The sequence below is a fragment of the Misgurnus anguillicaudatus genome, chromosome 3, assembly GCF_027580225.2.
Source record: "Misgurnus anguillicaudatus chromosome 3, ASM2758022v2, whole genome shotgun sequence".
In the NCBI taxonomy this organism is placed as follows: Eukaryota; Metazoa; Chordata; class Actinopteri; order Cypriniformes; family Cobitidae; genus Misgurnus; species Misgurnus anguillicaudatus.
In genome coordinates, this window is record NC_073339.2 from 16,334,974 (window position 1) to 16,350,075 (window position 15,102).

At 34.6% G+C, this 15,102-nt stretch overlaps 1 protein-coding gene across 3 annotated transcripts; it reads left to right on the top strand.

The window, feature by feature from the left end:
- cabp2a (calcium binding protein 2a) lies at positions 1-14,621 on the top strand. Of its 3 annotated transcripts, none has more exons than XM_055204856.2 (7): positions 1-281; positions 709-894; positions 12,075-12,105; positions 12,445-12,579; positions 12,706-12,815; positions 13,714-13,861; positions 14,498-14,621. In XM_055204856.2, exons 1-7 carry the CDS (start codon positions 228-230, stop codon positions 14,521-14,523), a joined length of 690 nt encoding a protein of 229 aa, XP_055060831.2. In that variant the 5' UTR covers positions 1-227; the 3' UTR covers positions 14,524-14,621. The 3 variants fall into 3 exon arrangements, with proteins under 3 accessions (XP_055060831.2, XP_055060830.1, XP_055060832.1); XM_055204855.2 differs by lacking the exons at positions 1-281; positions 709-894 and adding exons at positions 7,355-7,451; positions 7,896-8,114; XM_055204857.2 differs by lacking the exons at positions 1-281; positions 709-894; positions 12,075-12,105 and adding exons at positions 7,355-7,451; positions 7,896-8,114 and having other exon boundaries at positions 12,447-12,579.
- Positions 14,622-15,102: the final 481 nt, after the last annotated feature.

A 15,102-nucleotide genomic window follows, 5' to 3' on the forward strand; every position in this document is an offset into this window, starting at 1 on the left:
CGTATGAATGAGAGTGAGAGAGATGTAGAGACAGTATTAAAAAGAAACAGATTGAGACTGAGTGAATGAAAGAGATGAGAGAGTGAAAAAGAGAGGGAGAAAAAGAGAGAGGTGGGGTAAGTGATGTCCATGAGACAGAGATACTCAACGCATTTCTGCAACAAAATTTGAGCAGAGTAAACCGAGTCAGAGAAAACCATTAATGCTCCGAAAAATCTCAGAAAAAAATGTCAATGGAAGCAGGCAGCATGGAGATTTCCCAAGACAAGATTGTCAAAAAGGTATGTGACCAACGTAGTTTAACATATGTTGGAAATGTATAGCTCAACAGATTTATAAAAAAAAATATTTAAAAAAATGATAAAGTTTTTTATTGAAATGTTGAATTGTATCATGACATGGGTATTTTTCATGAATAGCAAGTGTGGACAAATTGACAGATTTTATTGCTTGTATGTGGTCAAATTTTTTAATTTTGTTCTTTTTTGTCATTGCTTAAATCGTGTGGCTGAAGCCTGCTATATGCTATTAATTTGCCGATCCCCTTTGTGACAACTTACCCCATAAAAGTACATAAAAGTCTTTGTGTATTTAAAACTTTAAGGTATATGTCTAAAAAGGCATTCCTTCATCTTGTTTTATTTCATTTTGGCTTTAAATCACTCTATACTGTACAGCAAATGTTTTTTCTCTATACTTTAAATGTAGGGGTCTTTTAAGAAGAAGATTGAGAAGCTGAGGAGATGGAGCACCTCATCAGGTGGCAGCTTCAAAAGGCCACCAAAAACCAAGACCCTCAGCCTGAACTTGTCTAATGAACCTGATGAAGAGCCCTTCAGAGGCGAGACAGAGCGCAGGAAACTCAGACCCATTGTGGCATCTGTCTTTGGTCAGGTATGTTGTTGCTGTCACGGGAGCAGATGATGTTTGGTTGTACTGGATAATCTGCTTGTATGATCTGTTACTTTTTCAGTGATGGTCAGTATTATTTTTTACAACTTTTTAGGACTGGCTGAATTGCATAAACTATGATTCAGTGAAAGGTGATTATCTCTTGCTAGAAAAGTACAATACGAAATAACTTTTATCTTAATGTTTTTGACTTGTTTTTCACATAAAAACACTAAGACGAGAGCAACAATTGCATATTAAGAATAAATTGCTTATTTATGTTAATTTATGTCATTGTTTTAAAGAAAAACCTATTTAAAGTGTTCGCTAAATGCGAATGAAACATGGACATGCCTAAATGATTTAGGTTATAGACACAAACATACTGTAACTCCCCTAACAGACATTTATACACACATGGATGAATTAGCTTGGCATCTTTGTACAGAATAAGCATGGTAAAATGATTTCCCCAAGAATAAATAAGTTGAAATAATTTAACTTAATTTGTTTAAGTTAAACTAAAACAAAAACTTATGTTGATATGATTTTTACAGTGTATGCTTTTCTGTTTATTCTAAACAATGAGGTTATAAACTTAAAGGTATTTACTTCTCTGCAACACAAAAAATGTTAGATAGAATTTGAGTTACTGGCAGCCTCAGTCACTATTCACATACAGTGTAAAAAGTTGTCCATTGCTTTAAATTGTCTTCTTACCAAAACATAAAGTCGAGTAAATGATGACAGTTTGCGTAAGTTACCGTATACACATGAATTATAATATGCTGACAAATCTCTAAAAGGACCAGAGGCATTTATTTGTTATCTTTATGGTGATGGCTTCAGACAGACAGCAGCTTCTTGTTTAAGTTTTTTTAGATGTGCTTGTTTCGCATACATAATAAGTCATTCTAGCTTTATTCAAATTTAATGTATGTCAAGGCACATCCATAATTGAAACTTTCCCCTTATTGCATTTACCACATACTTTCTAATTCCTCAACTGGCTTGAGTGGGAAAAACAAACTTGGAATGAAGTCCAGAATTTAGTTTCCTTTATTACAAAATTTTAAAACTGACCTTCAGCCTTTAAATTTTCTATTTGATCTAACGGGCACTGACATTCTTCAAAATAGCTAAATTTGTGTCCTCTTGTGCATATGAATAAGGTGGTGTCTATATTGTGACCTGTCTATGTTTGTGTAGTAAGTCTTCTAAGTTAAAGTCAAATGCCCAAAACATAATGCAATAATTTATCTCAACTTACCTGTTCATTTAATTGCAATTTTCAAACACTTAGGGCAGAGATTATCCTAGTCCCCAACTAAAATGCATGTTTGCTGCCTTCATTTAAAAACGTCTTTCAATAACATATCTTAACATATATCAGTGCCATTGTTTCGTCACAAGATGCACACCAGTATTGTTTTTGTAAGGTTTGTTTTGTTAAATGTTCTAATATGGGAAACCGCCCCTTACAGTATGAGATTAATACTCCTTTGAAGTTTCTAAAATGTTGTGACTTTCAAGCTTTAGTGTTGAGATTCAAGTCTTTGTATTTCTGATTAATTATTGTTTTTAAACTGATGACTTGATTCCCCCTCAAATGATTGTATTGTTCCTCTGACCCAGCAGAGCTAGCTAAACTTTAACTCTATGGGGAGATAGAAAATTGATAATTCATAACATTAGGAAAAGTTAGTTTACCCAAAAATGAAAATTTATTATTTTCTCACTCTCATGTTGTTACAAACCTGGCTGTACACATTTCTTTTTTCTGATGAACACGAATTAAGAGGAATGTTTGTAACCAAACCGTTCATGAGCCTCATTCACTTCCATAGTAGGATAAAAGAATACTATTGGGGCTCATGAATGGTTTGGTTACAAACATTCCTCAAAATATCTTCCTGAGCAAGAGTAAGATAAAGGGATAAAGGAAAAAGAATAAATAACGGCAAGGGATGAAAGAAAAAGAATAAGAGAGAGATTGATTGAGAACAAGAGGATTATACGGGTGAGATTAACAACTCAAAAACACAGATCCTTTTAAAAACGGATTCACTCAACACTACAGATTTGCCCACATAATAGTATTTGGCCACAAGATCAGACACTAGAATAGCTTAATGATCATACTCTTCATCAAACACACAGATAAACTTTATAGCTAAATAATGTTAAAGGTAAAGTTTAACTTAAAAAATAATAGTGTCAAACATTTATTCACTCTTATGTTGTTTCCAACCCATATTACTTTGCTTTGTCATTGTATGTGCTTTCTTATATTGAACATAAATACAGATGTTAGGCACAATGTTAGCGACTGAATGAAAGTAAAGAATGACTAAAGGTTACAATCCCTAACATTGTACTATAACATCTGTTTATGCCATCATGGAAGTTGAGCAAATTATGACAAAATGTTTTTTTTTGTAGTGCCAAACTGGATGTATTGTTATAAAAATATATATAAAATTAGATCACCAGTAAATCATGCTTAAATCAAAACACGATCAAGTTATATATATAAAAAAATGCTGCTTTTACTGTATATGATAAACTAGTGCATGTTAACATCATGCAGCTACAAAAACATTTCAGTCGGGTGACATAATTTTGCATTTCTGTCTCTCTGTTGCTTTCTCTCTTCTCTTGGGCTTTGGCCTTAATCCATTGACAGCCCACCAATATACAACAGACAACCCAAATCTCCTCTATACCACACACACGTGTGTGCACCAAAGCTATTTGAACCAACAGAAATGTGATGCTCTACATTTTTCTGTCTGTAAGTCGGATGTCTGGCTGTCTGACAAAACAATATTTTCATCCACCATTTATATTACATGATAATGATGATGAATAATGTTACAGAATGAATTAAAACAATGCATCAAGTCGCTTGTTAACATGCAATATGTGTTCTTTTCAAACAAGTATTAGTTTGGTTCCATACATTGTATGCAAATGTAGCCCGTACATCATATATGACATTAGTGTAACTTGTGGTCATGCGGCAGAAAACAGATTGCATTAAAATATGTACACCTATGTTTAAATCGGATTTATAGACGTCGTTGCTGTTTGTTTGTCTATATGTGACTGTACATTCCTAGAAGTTTTATGGTCAAATTATGCTGTGAAGATTAATCCCTACTGATCCACCATTAATGTATAAAACACAGATGATCAAACTCTAACTGTAGGTCAGACAGACACTTTGATGAGTTAAAGTATGATGTACATCCATTCATGCACGCATGCAATTCAATGCATATATTTTTATTGTAGCCTACTTATGGCCCTATTTGCATAAAGAGTGTATGAATTAAAAAGATATTGAGAAAAAGATTATAAGAACATGGCAATGAGTGTTTAGCACATTTTATGTATTCTAGTGGGACTGTCACCAGATTGAGCAAATATTATCACATCACAATTTGCGATTGAAAGTAATGTTGGAGACACATAAATTGAATTTCAAGTTCAGTTTGAATGGAATAATGGGCATCGATATGGTTGTTATTAGTAAAAAGCAATAATGAAGCCCCACACCTAAACTAGTTCAAACCAGAGCCGTGAATATCATGAAAAAAACAGGCACTAATTATATACTTTAAACAAAAGTTTATTAATTACATGCCTGAAATGGTTTACCCGATGCACCATTCTCTTCCTCCGAGATGTGGAGTGAAGGATTCTAGGAATCAAAACAAACTTGCATGCATCACACCAGAATAACATTTGAGAGGAACTGTGGTCTCACAGCAGCCATTAAACTAATTAATGAGCAGGTTTTATACTTAAATATGGTTTTATTATGTTCTTTTTTTACAAATTGTTTACATTGTTGTCAAATTCACATTAATTTAACAGAAATTTACACAAATTTAAACATTCATTTCACAAAATGACATCTCTGCCCGCTTGTATGAAACCATGAATTAATACAACAAAAAATATGTCTAATGTCATGCATATAAGCATCAAAATTAAGCATTTTACTGACACCATATCATATTTGACTTCATCGCGCTTTTAGCTATAAGTAAGACTGTAAAAAGGATAAATGCATATGAGCATAATCCACCCTGCACATCTGCAAATTTCCCCCACATTCCCCACTATCAATTTCAGGTCAGAATATCAATTATTTTTATGTGCCGCCCCCTCGTGGTTACATTCACACAATGCAGTTTGCTGAGGGTACATAAGGGAAAAGATTAATCCAGTATGACATATATATTATTATTTATATATATATTTTTTGCCTTCTCGGAGTATATATAGTATATCTTACTATTTTGTTTCGACTGTTTTTGGGATAGTATGCAATTTTGACTTATCATAAGATAAAGTAAAACGTTTATCGTGGAATCTGAAGAGATACAGCACGAATGTGGGATTGGATAATATAATACCTTTAGTTTATCTGGACCAAAATCTCATTTTACTGCTGAGTAGAAAGGGGGAAGGGCAACAGATCTCAGATCTCTGTTTTGTAATTACCTCAACATGTATGTCAAATTTTCCTGTTCCTGAAAGAAGGATTGAGCGCAAAACAAATTTTCCCTATCGCAGCAATAACCATGGCAAAGTCGCGAGGAGTGACAGGAATGCAGTTGTTAGGAGTAACTCAGAATAAGAAAATAAATCGCCATTACTGTTGAAAAGCTGAGAAACCAAAACAATATTATTTTTTATACCAATCAGGAAAAATATAGATTTATTTTTATAACAGATATTATGGTTATTCCAGATAGGTGATTTTCACGAAATCCAGACTTAAGGTGTCCAGCATCAGATTTTTTTTAAAAAGCCCTTGAAGCCATTTTTTTGTACATATAAGATTAAGGTCTGAACTTACTATAACTATTATTTTTAGAGGATTTAAAAAATTATTTTTATTTTATATTTATTTTTTTAGATTATCATTATAAAAAATTCTCATTACCGCAACATGATATTACATTAAATATATGCATTTACAAACTCATGTTTTGGTAATGAGAACTAAAAAGTTGTCTAGGTATTATGACAAACAAAATTTCTACTTTTATCTGTAGAGAAAAAATAAGAACTGCTTACCTGCTAGCCATCTTGAGTGTCACAGTCAATTATATCCCTTACAACAATTTTTTTTGTTAGTTCCCTGAGAGCTTAAACAATGATTGAAAATTGGTGCGGAGGATGAGAAAATTTTTCTTGGACACATTTATATTCCTTATTATTGTCTCTACATTTACCAATGATCACCAAATAACACGTGTCTTTACTGTAAATGCTTATAGTATAACATGCACTGAAGCTTTTTATTTTTTAGATTTTTTAATTTTAAATATTTCCATGTCAAAGAACCAAAATCCAGTCATGGACATGTTGCAGTAATGAACATTTTCCCCTTAAATGTGGAAAAAAAATTGGTTTGTATGATGTCATTTGAAATCATGTGCAAAGTAGTACATGAAGAGATGTTTGTAACTGCATGCTTTTTATTTTGATACTCTTTGCATTTACTTTTTTTTATCAAAATGCTTCATGACACCTCATAAGTCTAATTTCAGGAGAATCACCCAAAAAGCAGACCGATTAGCCTGTGACACAAAGTATTGCGAGAGCGACACAACAGTACTTTTTTTATCGCTATCACGATACTTTGATAGTGGTTTGTGGGCGATGAATGTAGGAAGTTACAGAGGTTAGAAATTGCAATTTTCTATGAATTTAAACTGTTCAATACATTTGGAATAATACACACGTACTGTAGATAGTACACAATTAAACAAATCACTGTCTTGGTGATTTTTTTTCTTGCTTATATTTTTGCATTTTTAATTATGTTTTTAATTCAGTTCATTAATGACAGCTTTCCATCATGACAAAATGACACCCCATCACTCATCCCCCTTTTAAAACCCATCTGATGACTTTCTACCTGCTCTCCATCTTTTTATCCTACATTTTCTCATCAGTACCGCCAGCTGTTTTGCACTCACCAAGTAATCTGGAATGTTGAGGATTATGAAGGCCTTTCCCACCCCTGCCTGACTGTCCCAACTTTCCCTCACACACAGTCTCTCTCTCTCCCTTTCTCTCTATTACTCCTCTATGAGGCTCTGCCAAGTTAAAGCAGTCTTTTGCAATCCAATAAAACAAGAAGTGATTACAATGAGGATGTAAAGTAACATGTGGAGGGAGAGAGAGAGAGAAAATGTACAACAGATGCAAGATGAGAGAATGAGGATTAGTGAATACTGAATAAACAGTTGGCTAAAGGAAGAGGTCTCACTGCTCCAAAAACATCCTGTGCGTTAGACTGTTTTTAGTGGTACCATCACCGCCCCTCACCTATGCTTTAAGCAGCTCCGCCCTCTCATGGGACGAAAATGAGGTTTGTGTGTTGTAAAGTTTATGTAATATGTGAGCGCAGGGACTGTGAGGGAGTGAAGGGGGGGCTGGGGGAGGGACCGAAAAGAGACGAAAGAGTTGAATCAGAAAGAAGCAGAGGAATACAAATGATGGGAGCAAAGCCATCTAAAAGGAGGAGTATGAAGGTAAGACATCTGTTTATATGGCAAATGTGCATATAATAAGAATGAGTCTTATTTTATAGATGTTGTAAACTGATTTACGTAAATAACTGTAAGCTTTTTCCTTGGCTTTTGCAAGGATATGTTAAGCTACTTATGCGCCCTACATTTTGTTTTGACAATAACTTGGATTTATTTTAGCTGTGAATAACTTTTGCTAAACTTTGTTTACCTGTGCATGCTGTAGTCACAAGTTGAACAAAATGTAATTCATATACTGTGAAAATATTTTGTAAAGTAACCTAAATAGAGACTTTATTTGATGTAAATTAACTAGTTTGGCCAATGAAAGTCACTTTGAGGGTCAGATTTGGTGTAAATTGATCTTATGGTAACAACCAAAATTAGTACCACTTAGATCCATCCAGCCGTTTTGTCTAATGCATAATGCAATGGTTCCACGCAAAGGGAGTCCCACCCGTGGAGGGCAGCGGGGTGCCACTGGGCGCTGCCATGTTAGGGGGCAGTGGTGACGCAGCAGCTGAGGATGAGGATGATGAAGAGTTGGGGGAAAGGCGTCCGTTTGATGGGCCGATATGTGCTTTGGTTCAGAACTGTACCGTTTTGCATAACATCGTGGGCCCTGCCTGCATCTTTCTCCGACAGAGCTTCGCTCAAGCTCAACTAGTATGTACAAGCACTTACAGTACCTCAAAAACAGATTTACCTTCATTAATTGTCTTTCTTGTGCATCTCCAGTCATGTCTGAGTCCATTCCCTTCTCATCCATCACTTCTCCCCTGCCACACTGTTTGTTATTGGAGGATGCTGTGTCATGGTCCACCAATCATCTTTATCAGTGTGAGTCGCCATTATCAATTGAACTTTTGAGAAGTCGTGTAATGTTACACTAACAGTGTTTAGTTTGAATGAGCACTCATAAGAATGTTGGTTATAATATATTGAAAATTATACCTGATGGTGAAGTGTGTTTGGTTGAATTGGAAAATAAGTAGAGAGGTTTTAAAGAGTTAAATCCTGTAGGGGATTGATAAGGTAAAGCCGTGGCTTTGGAGCAAAGTAGGCTAATAGTGACTGTGACATATGATATGAGTGTAATATCTTTCTGCTGTGCCTTTAGTTTAATGTTCTGCTGGACTCATGGGAGTTTTGTTAAAACCACTTTTGCAGGATCACATAAAGACTGTGAGCTTTGTGTTATTCCCTAAATTAAGAGTAGTGCAGGATAATAAAGATGTATATGTTGCATGTTTTAATGCGTGAGTACATAACTGGTTGAGATCCATTCAAGTCCATTTGTTGCCTGGCAACCTGAATCCTTCTAATCTGTTAACCGTAGAAAGCCCACCCTAATGCTGTTGGCATCATGCTTGCCAATTCATGGTAATCAGCCTAAATACTTGCCAGCTGTGTGAATATGACTGGTTGGCCACTGCCAAAACACAAGCTCAGGGAATCAGATCAAACGCCTGCCGTGTGTTCTTATGTCATTTGTAAATTTCATTTTTCAGCCTGTTTACTTGTTCATATTTGGAATCATGCTCTGTTTTGATCATGACTGAATTACTGTTGCCATTAAAGAAAAAAAATTATCTATCAATAAAAACTCATACTATCACAAAACTGTATAATACCCAACATGTTTTGCTTTAATAAGCAGATGCATTTGCCCTCAAGCAGCAACCCACCATATTATAAAAAGGTAATAGTTAGAAAAATGTCTTAAACAATGAAATTTTGTAAATGCATTAAACATAGAAGTGTTATTTATTATGATATGTTCCCATAAACGGTGTTCCTGTAGCTCAGTATAGGTATGGCATTGCATTAGCAACCCGAAGGTCATGTGTCCGATCCCAGGGAACAAACATACTGTACTGATAAAATAATGCATAGATTGAATGCATCACAAGTCACTTTAGATAAAAGTGTCTGCCAAACGCATGAATGTATATGCTCAAAATTGTTATTTTTTAATTTTTTTAGCGAAACTGTACCATCAGATATTTTTCCACCGATAACAATAACCAATTATTCAGATTGATATCTTCCAATTAACTTAATTCTGAAGATTAATTTGTGTAAATGTTAAAGATCATTAATATTGAACATTAAGTGATGTTCTAGTGTGTTTTCTATACACAGAGCTCAAATTACTGCATTTTTCTGCATGGCCGTAACCAGGCTTTGAAAATTAGAGGTCCATAGGTGTTAAGAGTTAACAAATGCTATCACAGGGGGGGAAAGTGCACTAAAATACACTTTTAAGTATACTTAGTAAATGTACTATTTTGTGTACCAATTTAGTTAATATACCAATTGTTTTTATCTGGAGCTTATATATTCTGTCTGAACCTTTTTGCCATTTTACACTTTGGATACACACTCTGTCTATATGTTTTTTGGGGGTGGGGGTTGTTATATTATTTATTAGATAACAATTTGTAATTACTTTACTTTAAGTGTGGATAATTTATTTATTTTCACGCAACAATGCTTATTATTGCATTATATTAATTATTATATTTATAAGCAATATCGGCTATATAAACAAGAACTTTGTTTAGTGCCCTTCTGAATGTTTTCAGCATGACTTTGTTAAATTCTAACTCCTAATCTGAATGAAATAACATAGCCTTCTTCATGGCCATTGTTTACATATTTGGCATATTTCATTTAAACCCAACTGTTCTACATCTTTCTTTGTATTTTCTGATTTTTAGTGTTGAAAGCATTTCTTACATAATCATGATGATTATTGCATGTCTTACCTAAAGCCTGCCCACACCGAATGATGCCATTTGATTACGGTTTAGGTGCTGGTCACCCCGTGTTGCCAGATATTAGTACGAAGATTTTAGAGACATCGCTAACACAAACCTGCACATACTCACTTTTCCCAAAGTGTCACATTAATTGCTAAAACATTAAACATGTCTATGATTTTTCAGAATGGGATCTGGCAATAATGCGAATGCTGCAGCCGCCAGCATCTCATAGCTGCTTGGTCCGAACCTGTTTTCTGTCATCTTTTAATTAACAGGATATATCGCCCATCACTATCAGCTGCTTTTAACAGAGTGATCTCACAGAAAGTTGTGTTATAGTCACGCTACATTTAATACATTTATTCGTGTCTATGGCACGAAATTCATCTTTTTCGTGCCTTGAGCACAAGTGTTTTTCCTGACATTCGCATGAATGTCTATAAATAGTTTTTCGTGTCCATTGCACAATTTTCTTTTTCATTTCATTTTTCTCATTGTTTTTACCTATTTTCTTACCATTGTTGCTTGGGTTGGGGTTAGAATCACTTTCTGTTACATTTTAGACATCCTAATCCAAACTCCAAATGAGAATAGTTTTAAAAGCGGAAGAAAAACATGTAGAAACCAATACATAAAAGTACATCCTAACCCAAACCCCAAATCTAACCCCAACCGCAAGCGACAAATGGATTTATTGGTTTAAAAAAATTTAAACAATACATAAAATGACACGAAAAGAAAGTTTGTGCAGGTGACACGAAAAAGACGCTGTTGTGCTAAGGACACAAATAAATTAATCAAATTTTTCATGACTTTCCATGAGATCATGTTGCTTTTTAAACTATCGACTAATTGCTTCTATCAATTTTAAATTTTTTGGCCAATATTTCAGTACATCTCTACTTTCTAAACATCTCTTGAATTTTAATGGTTTTATGGTCTTGGTTGCTAATAATTTAATGAAAAAACACATAGCACATGTGCTCTGTCTCACATAAATGTCACTCTGGATGCCTCGAGTCATTTGTGGCTCAGATTGATAACTTCCTGTAAAGGAGAAGATACACGCATTAAAGGCTAATTTTACATGTTGGCTGACTGTTTTACAAGTGATGAGCCTGGTGGTGCGATACGTTCATCCGCTCAAATATTCATGTAATGCATGCATTTGGTTGCCCCGGGCAACACAGACAGGTGTGTGAGTGTGTAAGCCTGGCTTTTGAGGCTTGTGACAGCTGGGGAAGCACATGCAAAGCAAAGCATATACAGGAAAGATTATAGTCATTAAGGGATTGTTTGTATGATTTATTTATTTATAATTAATAGCCACAAATTGGGTACACTCTCAGAAAAAAAGGTACAATAAAGTACAAAAGTTGTCACTGGGGCGGTACCTTTTTAAAAAGCACACTTTTTTTAACTAAAAGGTGCACATTGATACCTCAAAGGTATGCACATTGGCGTGTTTTTCATGTGATTTTACAGTGGATATGTACATTTGCAGAATATTTATGTCATTTTACCATTTTAAACTGTATTTAAAAAAAAAAGGAAAATCTATAAAAAATTCTGTAAAATTACAGTGTTTTAAATGGTACATATTTACAGGTCCCAATCAAACATTAGGTACTGTCAAACATTACATTATTTAGTACATAGCTGTAAAAATCAAAACTTTGCATCTACTTTTATTTGTTTTAACAAAGCGAGCTGGACCACCATGACTGTGTGACTGTCGCAACATTCTTGCTCGTTGCATGTTTTCATTCTTTTACATGTATGTGGTATGTATGTTTTTTACATGTATGTGTTCACAATTTGTCTTCGTATGTTTCTTTGAAATCCATAACCATTACAGGACAGAGATCTACGGCCAGAGGAAATTGAAGGTACAGAGATATAGTCAACATCACTCATGTGCTTCGTCACCATTGAATGCTTCCAGTGAAAAACCTTCCCACACACCCAAAATAGCATTTCCCTTACTGACTCCTTTTCCTCATCCCCATTACCTTCCTCTATATATGTGTCAACATATTTATCTCACTACAGTCAACTCCCTTTACATTTAAAGGGACAGTTCACCCAAAAAGGAAATGTTTTATGTGAATTGTTCCTTAAAGAGTGGTCCTTTTATCTTTCACTATCTGATGTGGATCTCTCTCTCTCTCTCTCTCTCTCTCTCTCTCTCTCTCTCTCTCTCTCTCTCTCTCTCTCTCGGCCCCTAGAGCTTAAGGAAGCCTTCAGAGAGTTTGACAAAGATAAGGATGGCTTCATTAGCTGTAAGGATCTGGGCGAGTGTATGAGGACGATGGGATACATGCCCACAGAGATGGAGCTGATTGAACTAAGCCAGCAGATCTGTAAGATCTTATCATTAAACTTCATCATTCAACACTGGCAGTTTCATTAACACAGTTTCAAGATCAAACTCTAGAGAGCATAAACCCAGATATTGCAACCATTAATCTTGAATGTTTGTCCACTAGGTGGTGGTAGAGTCGACTTTGAGGACTTTGTAGACCTGATGGGGCCAAAGATGTTGGCTGAAACAGCAGACATGATTGGGGTGAAAGAATTGAGAGATGCTTTTAGAGAGGTTAGTGTTTTATGCTACTGTAAACAACTTTGTTTACATGTTGTGTCTAGCACATTTTCACTAAACATCCAGTCAGAAAAATTTACAATGACGTCATCGCAAATGTGATCATTTTATAGAAAAATATTTGTATGACATTTTTTGAAAAAAGCTGGTCTAACTGTGTTTAGTTGGACTTAGCTGGTCATGCTGGAAGACCAGCTGACCCACCAGCTTTGCCAGGCTGGGAGGACAACCTTAGACCAGCTACTGCCACCTTAAGCCAGCTAAAACCAGCTAATGCTGTAAAAAAATGCCATAAAAATCGAGCAATAGAGATTCTTAGATAAGGGGCTATGAACGACACAGACACCGAATGTAGTTCAAATCATAGTCAGAGGTTTTTTGGAAGAGGTACACAATTTATAGGGATGAAAAGAGGAAGTATTAATTCCTTGCAGACAAGAGGATGGAAAATGTCTGGACTAACTTGTGATCATCACTCTGATATACATGTCTGGTTAATGGTACATTCTAATAGTTCATTGACATATATATATATATATATATATATATATATATATATATATATATATATATATATATATATATATATATATATATATATATATATATATATATATATATATATATATAGCTGGGAAGTTGACACTAAGAACAAGGAAGTCTGCTCGGGTAGATGTGAACTGAGCTGACCGGATCAAGGTGAGGTTCGGCACGTCCGAAGGAAATTGCTCAATCTTAACATTTGCAAGCCAAGACTTCATAAGTCATATGAGGATAACATAATGAGGAATGTGCAAGGAACGTATAAATGTGGGGTGTGGGGGAACACCCTTTAAATTCTAACAAAAACTTTTATTTATTTAAATATGTTCTCTCACAATCTGTCTCCCAGTTTGACTCTAATGGCGATGGTCAGATCAGTCTGGCCGAACTGAGAGAAGCTATGAAAAAGCTAATGGGAGAGCAGCTTAACCACAGAGAGATTGATGAAATCCTCAGGGATGTTGACCTCAATGGAGATGGTCAGGTTGACTTTGAAGGTGAGAAGTGTCATCTGTGGTGCATAAAACAAAAATCTACTGACCTGAAGGCCAATGATCATTTTTTAATGTTTGTTAGCATAATGAAATAAAATAGTTCAGATTGATCCTATCTGCACAGCACATTTCAGCAGTTTGGTTTACGTTTGTTTTGTGAACATGTCACAGTGAGATGTAAACATTGCCTGAGGTGGTTTTCACAGAATGAGACTGTATAAACTATATCAGTCCCAAAAGTAAACAGCGCAGAGCACTACTCTTTTCGCATGCAAAGACTTATTTATTATTTTGAAATAAAAAGGTGTTAAAATTGACTTTTACATTTTAGGGGTCAAATAGAGGGTGAAAATTATCATGAAAAATGCATACATTAACCTACAAATTGCAATAGTCATTTTTAAATGTTTTCAAAAAAGTTTTAAAATTAATATGGATAATCAAGAATGATTCAGTAAGGGACATCATGGAAAATGCATAGAAAATGATTCAAATATGCAGATCCTTTATTATTGTGGATGCAGATCCTTGTTTCCTAATTTGGATAAAAGCGTCTGCTAAATGCCTAAAAAAATTGTTTACTTTCTCTATAATTTATGCATGTACAGCTTAACCTATTTTTCCTTTTTCTCTCTACAGAGTTTGTGCGAATGATGTCTCGCTAACTTCCAGAACATGCAAAAATAAAGAGTGAAAAATTAAATGTGATGCAGGTCCCATAAAACAACACCCTTGTAATTATATATAATTGTAATTATTTAAACCATAGTACTTCTCCATTCAATATCAATTTTTCTTATGCTTGCTTACACTGTAAATTTAAAAAGTGAAAAGTTGGATCAACTCAAAATATTGGTAACACTTTACAATAAGGTTAATTAGTTAACATTAGTTAATGTATTAACTAACATGAACAAACCATGAGCAATACATTTGTTACAGTATTTCTTAATCTTTGTTAATGTTAGTTAAAGGGGCCATGGCATGAAAATCTGACTTTTTCCATGCTTAAGTGCTATAATAGGTCGTTGAAATTTGGCTCTCCTTATGATGTCATAAGAAGCTCTTATTAGAATAATACCGCCCCTTAATATGCACTATCCAACCACAGCACTGCCATTTAGTGAAGAGAAAAAGAGAGAGAAAAAAAATAATTCACAGCACAATTCAGTTTCAATTTCAACAAACCACTATCATTGTGATCAGTGTTTGCACTTCATCCGCTCATTTGCATTTTAAAGGAC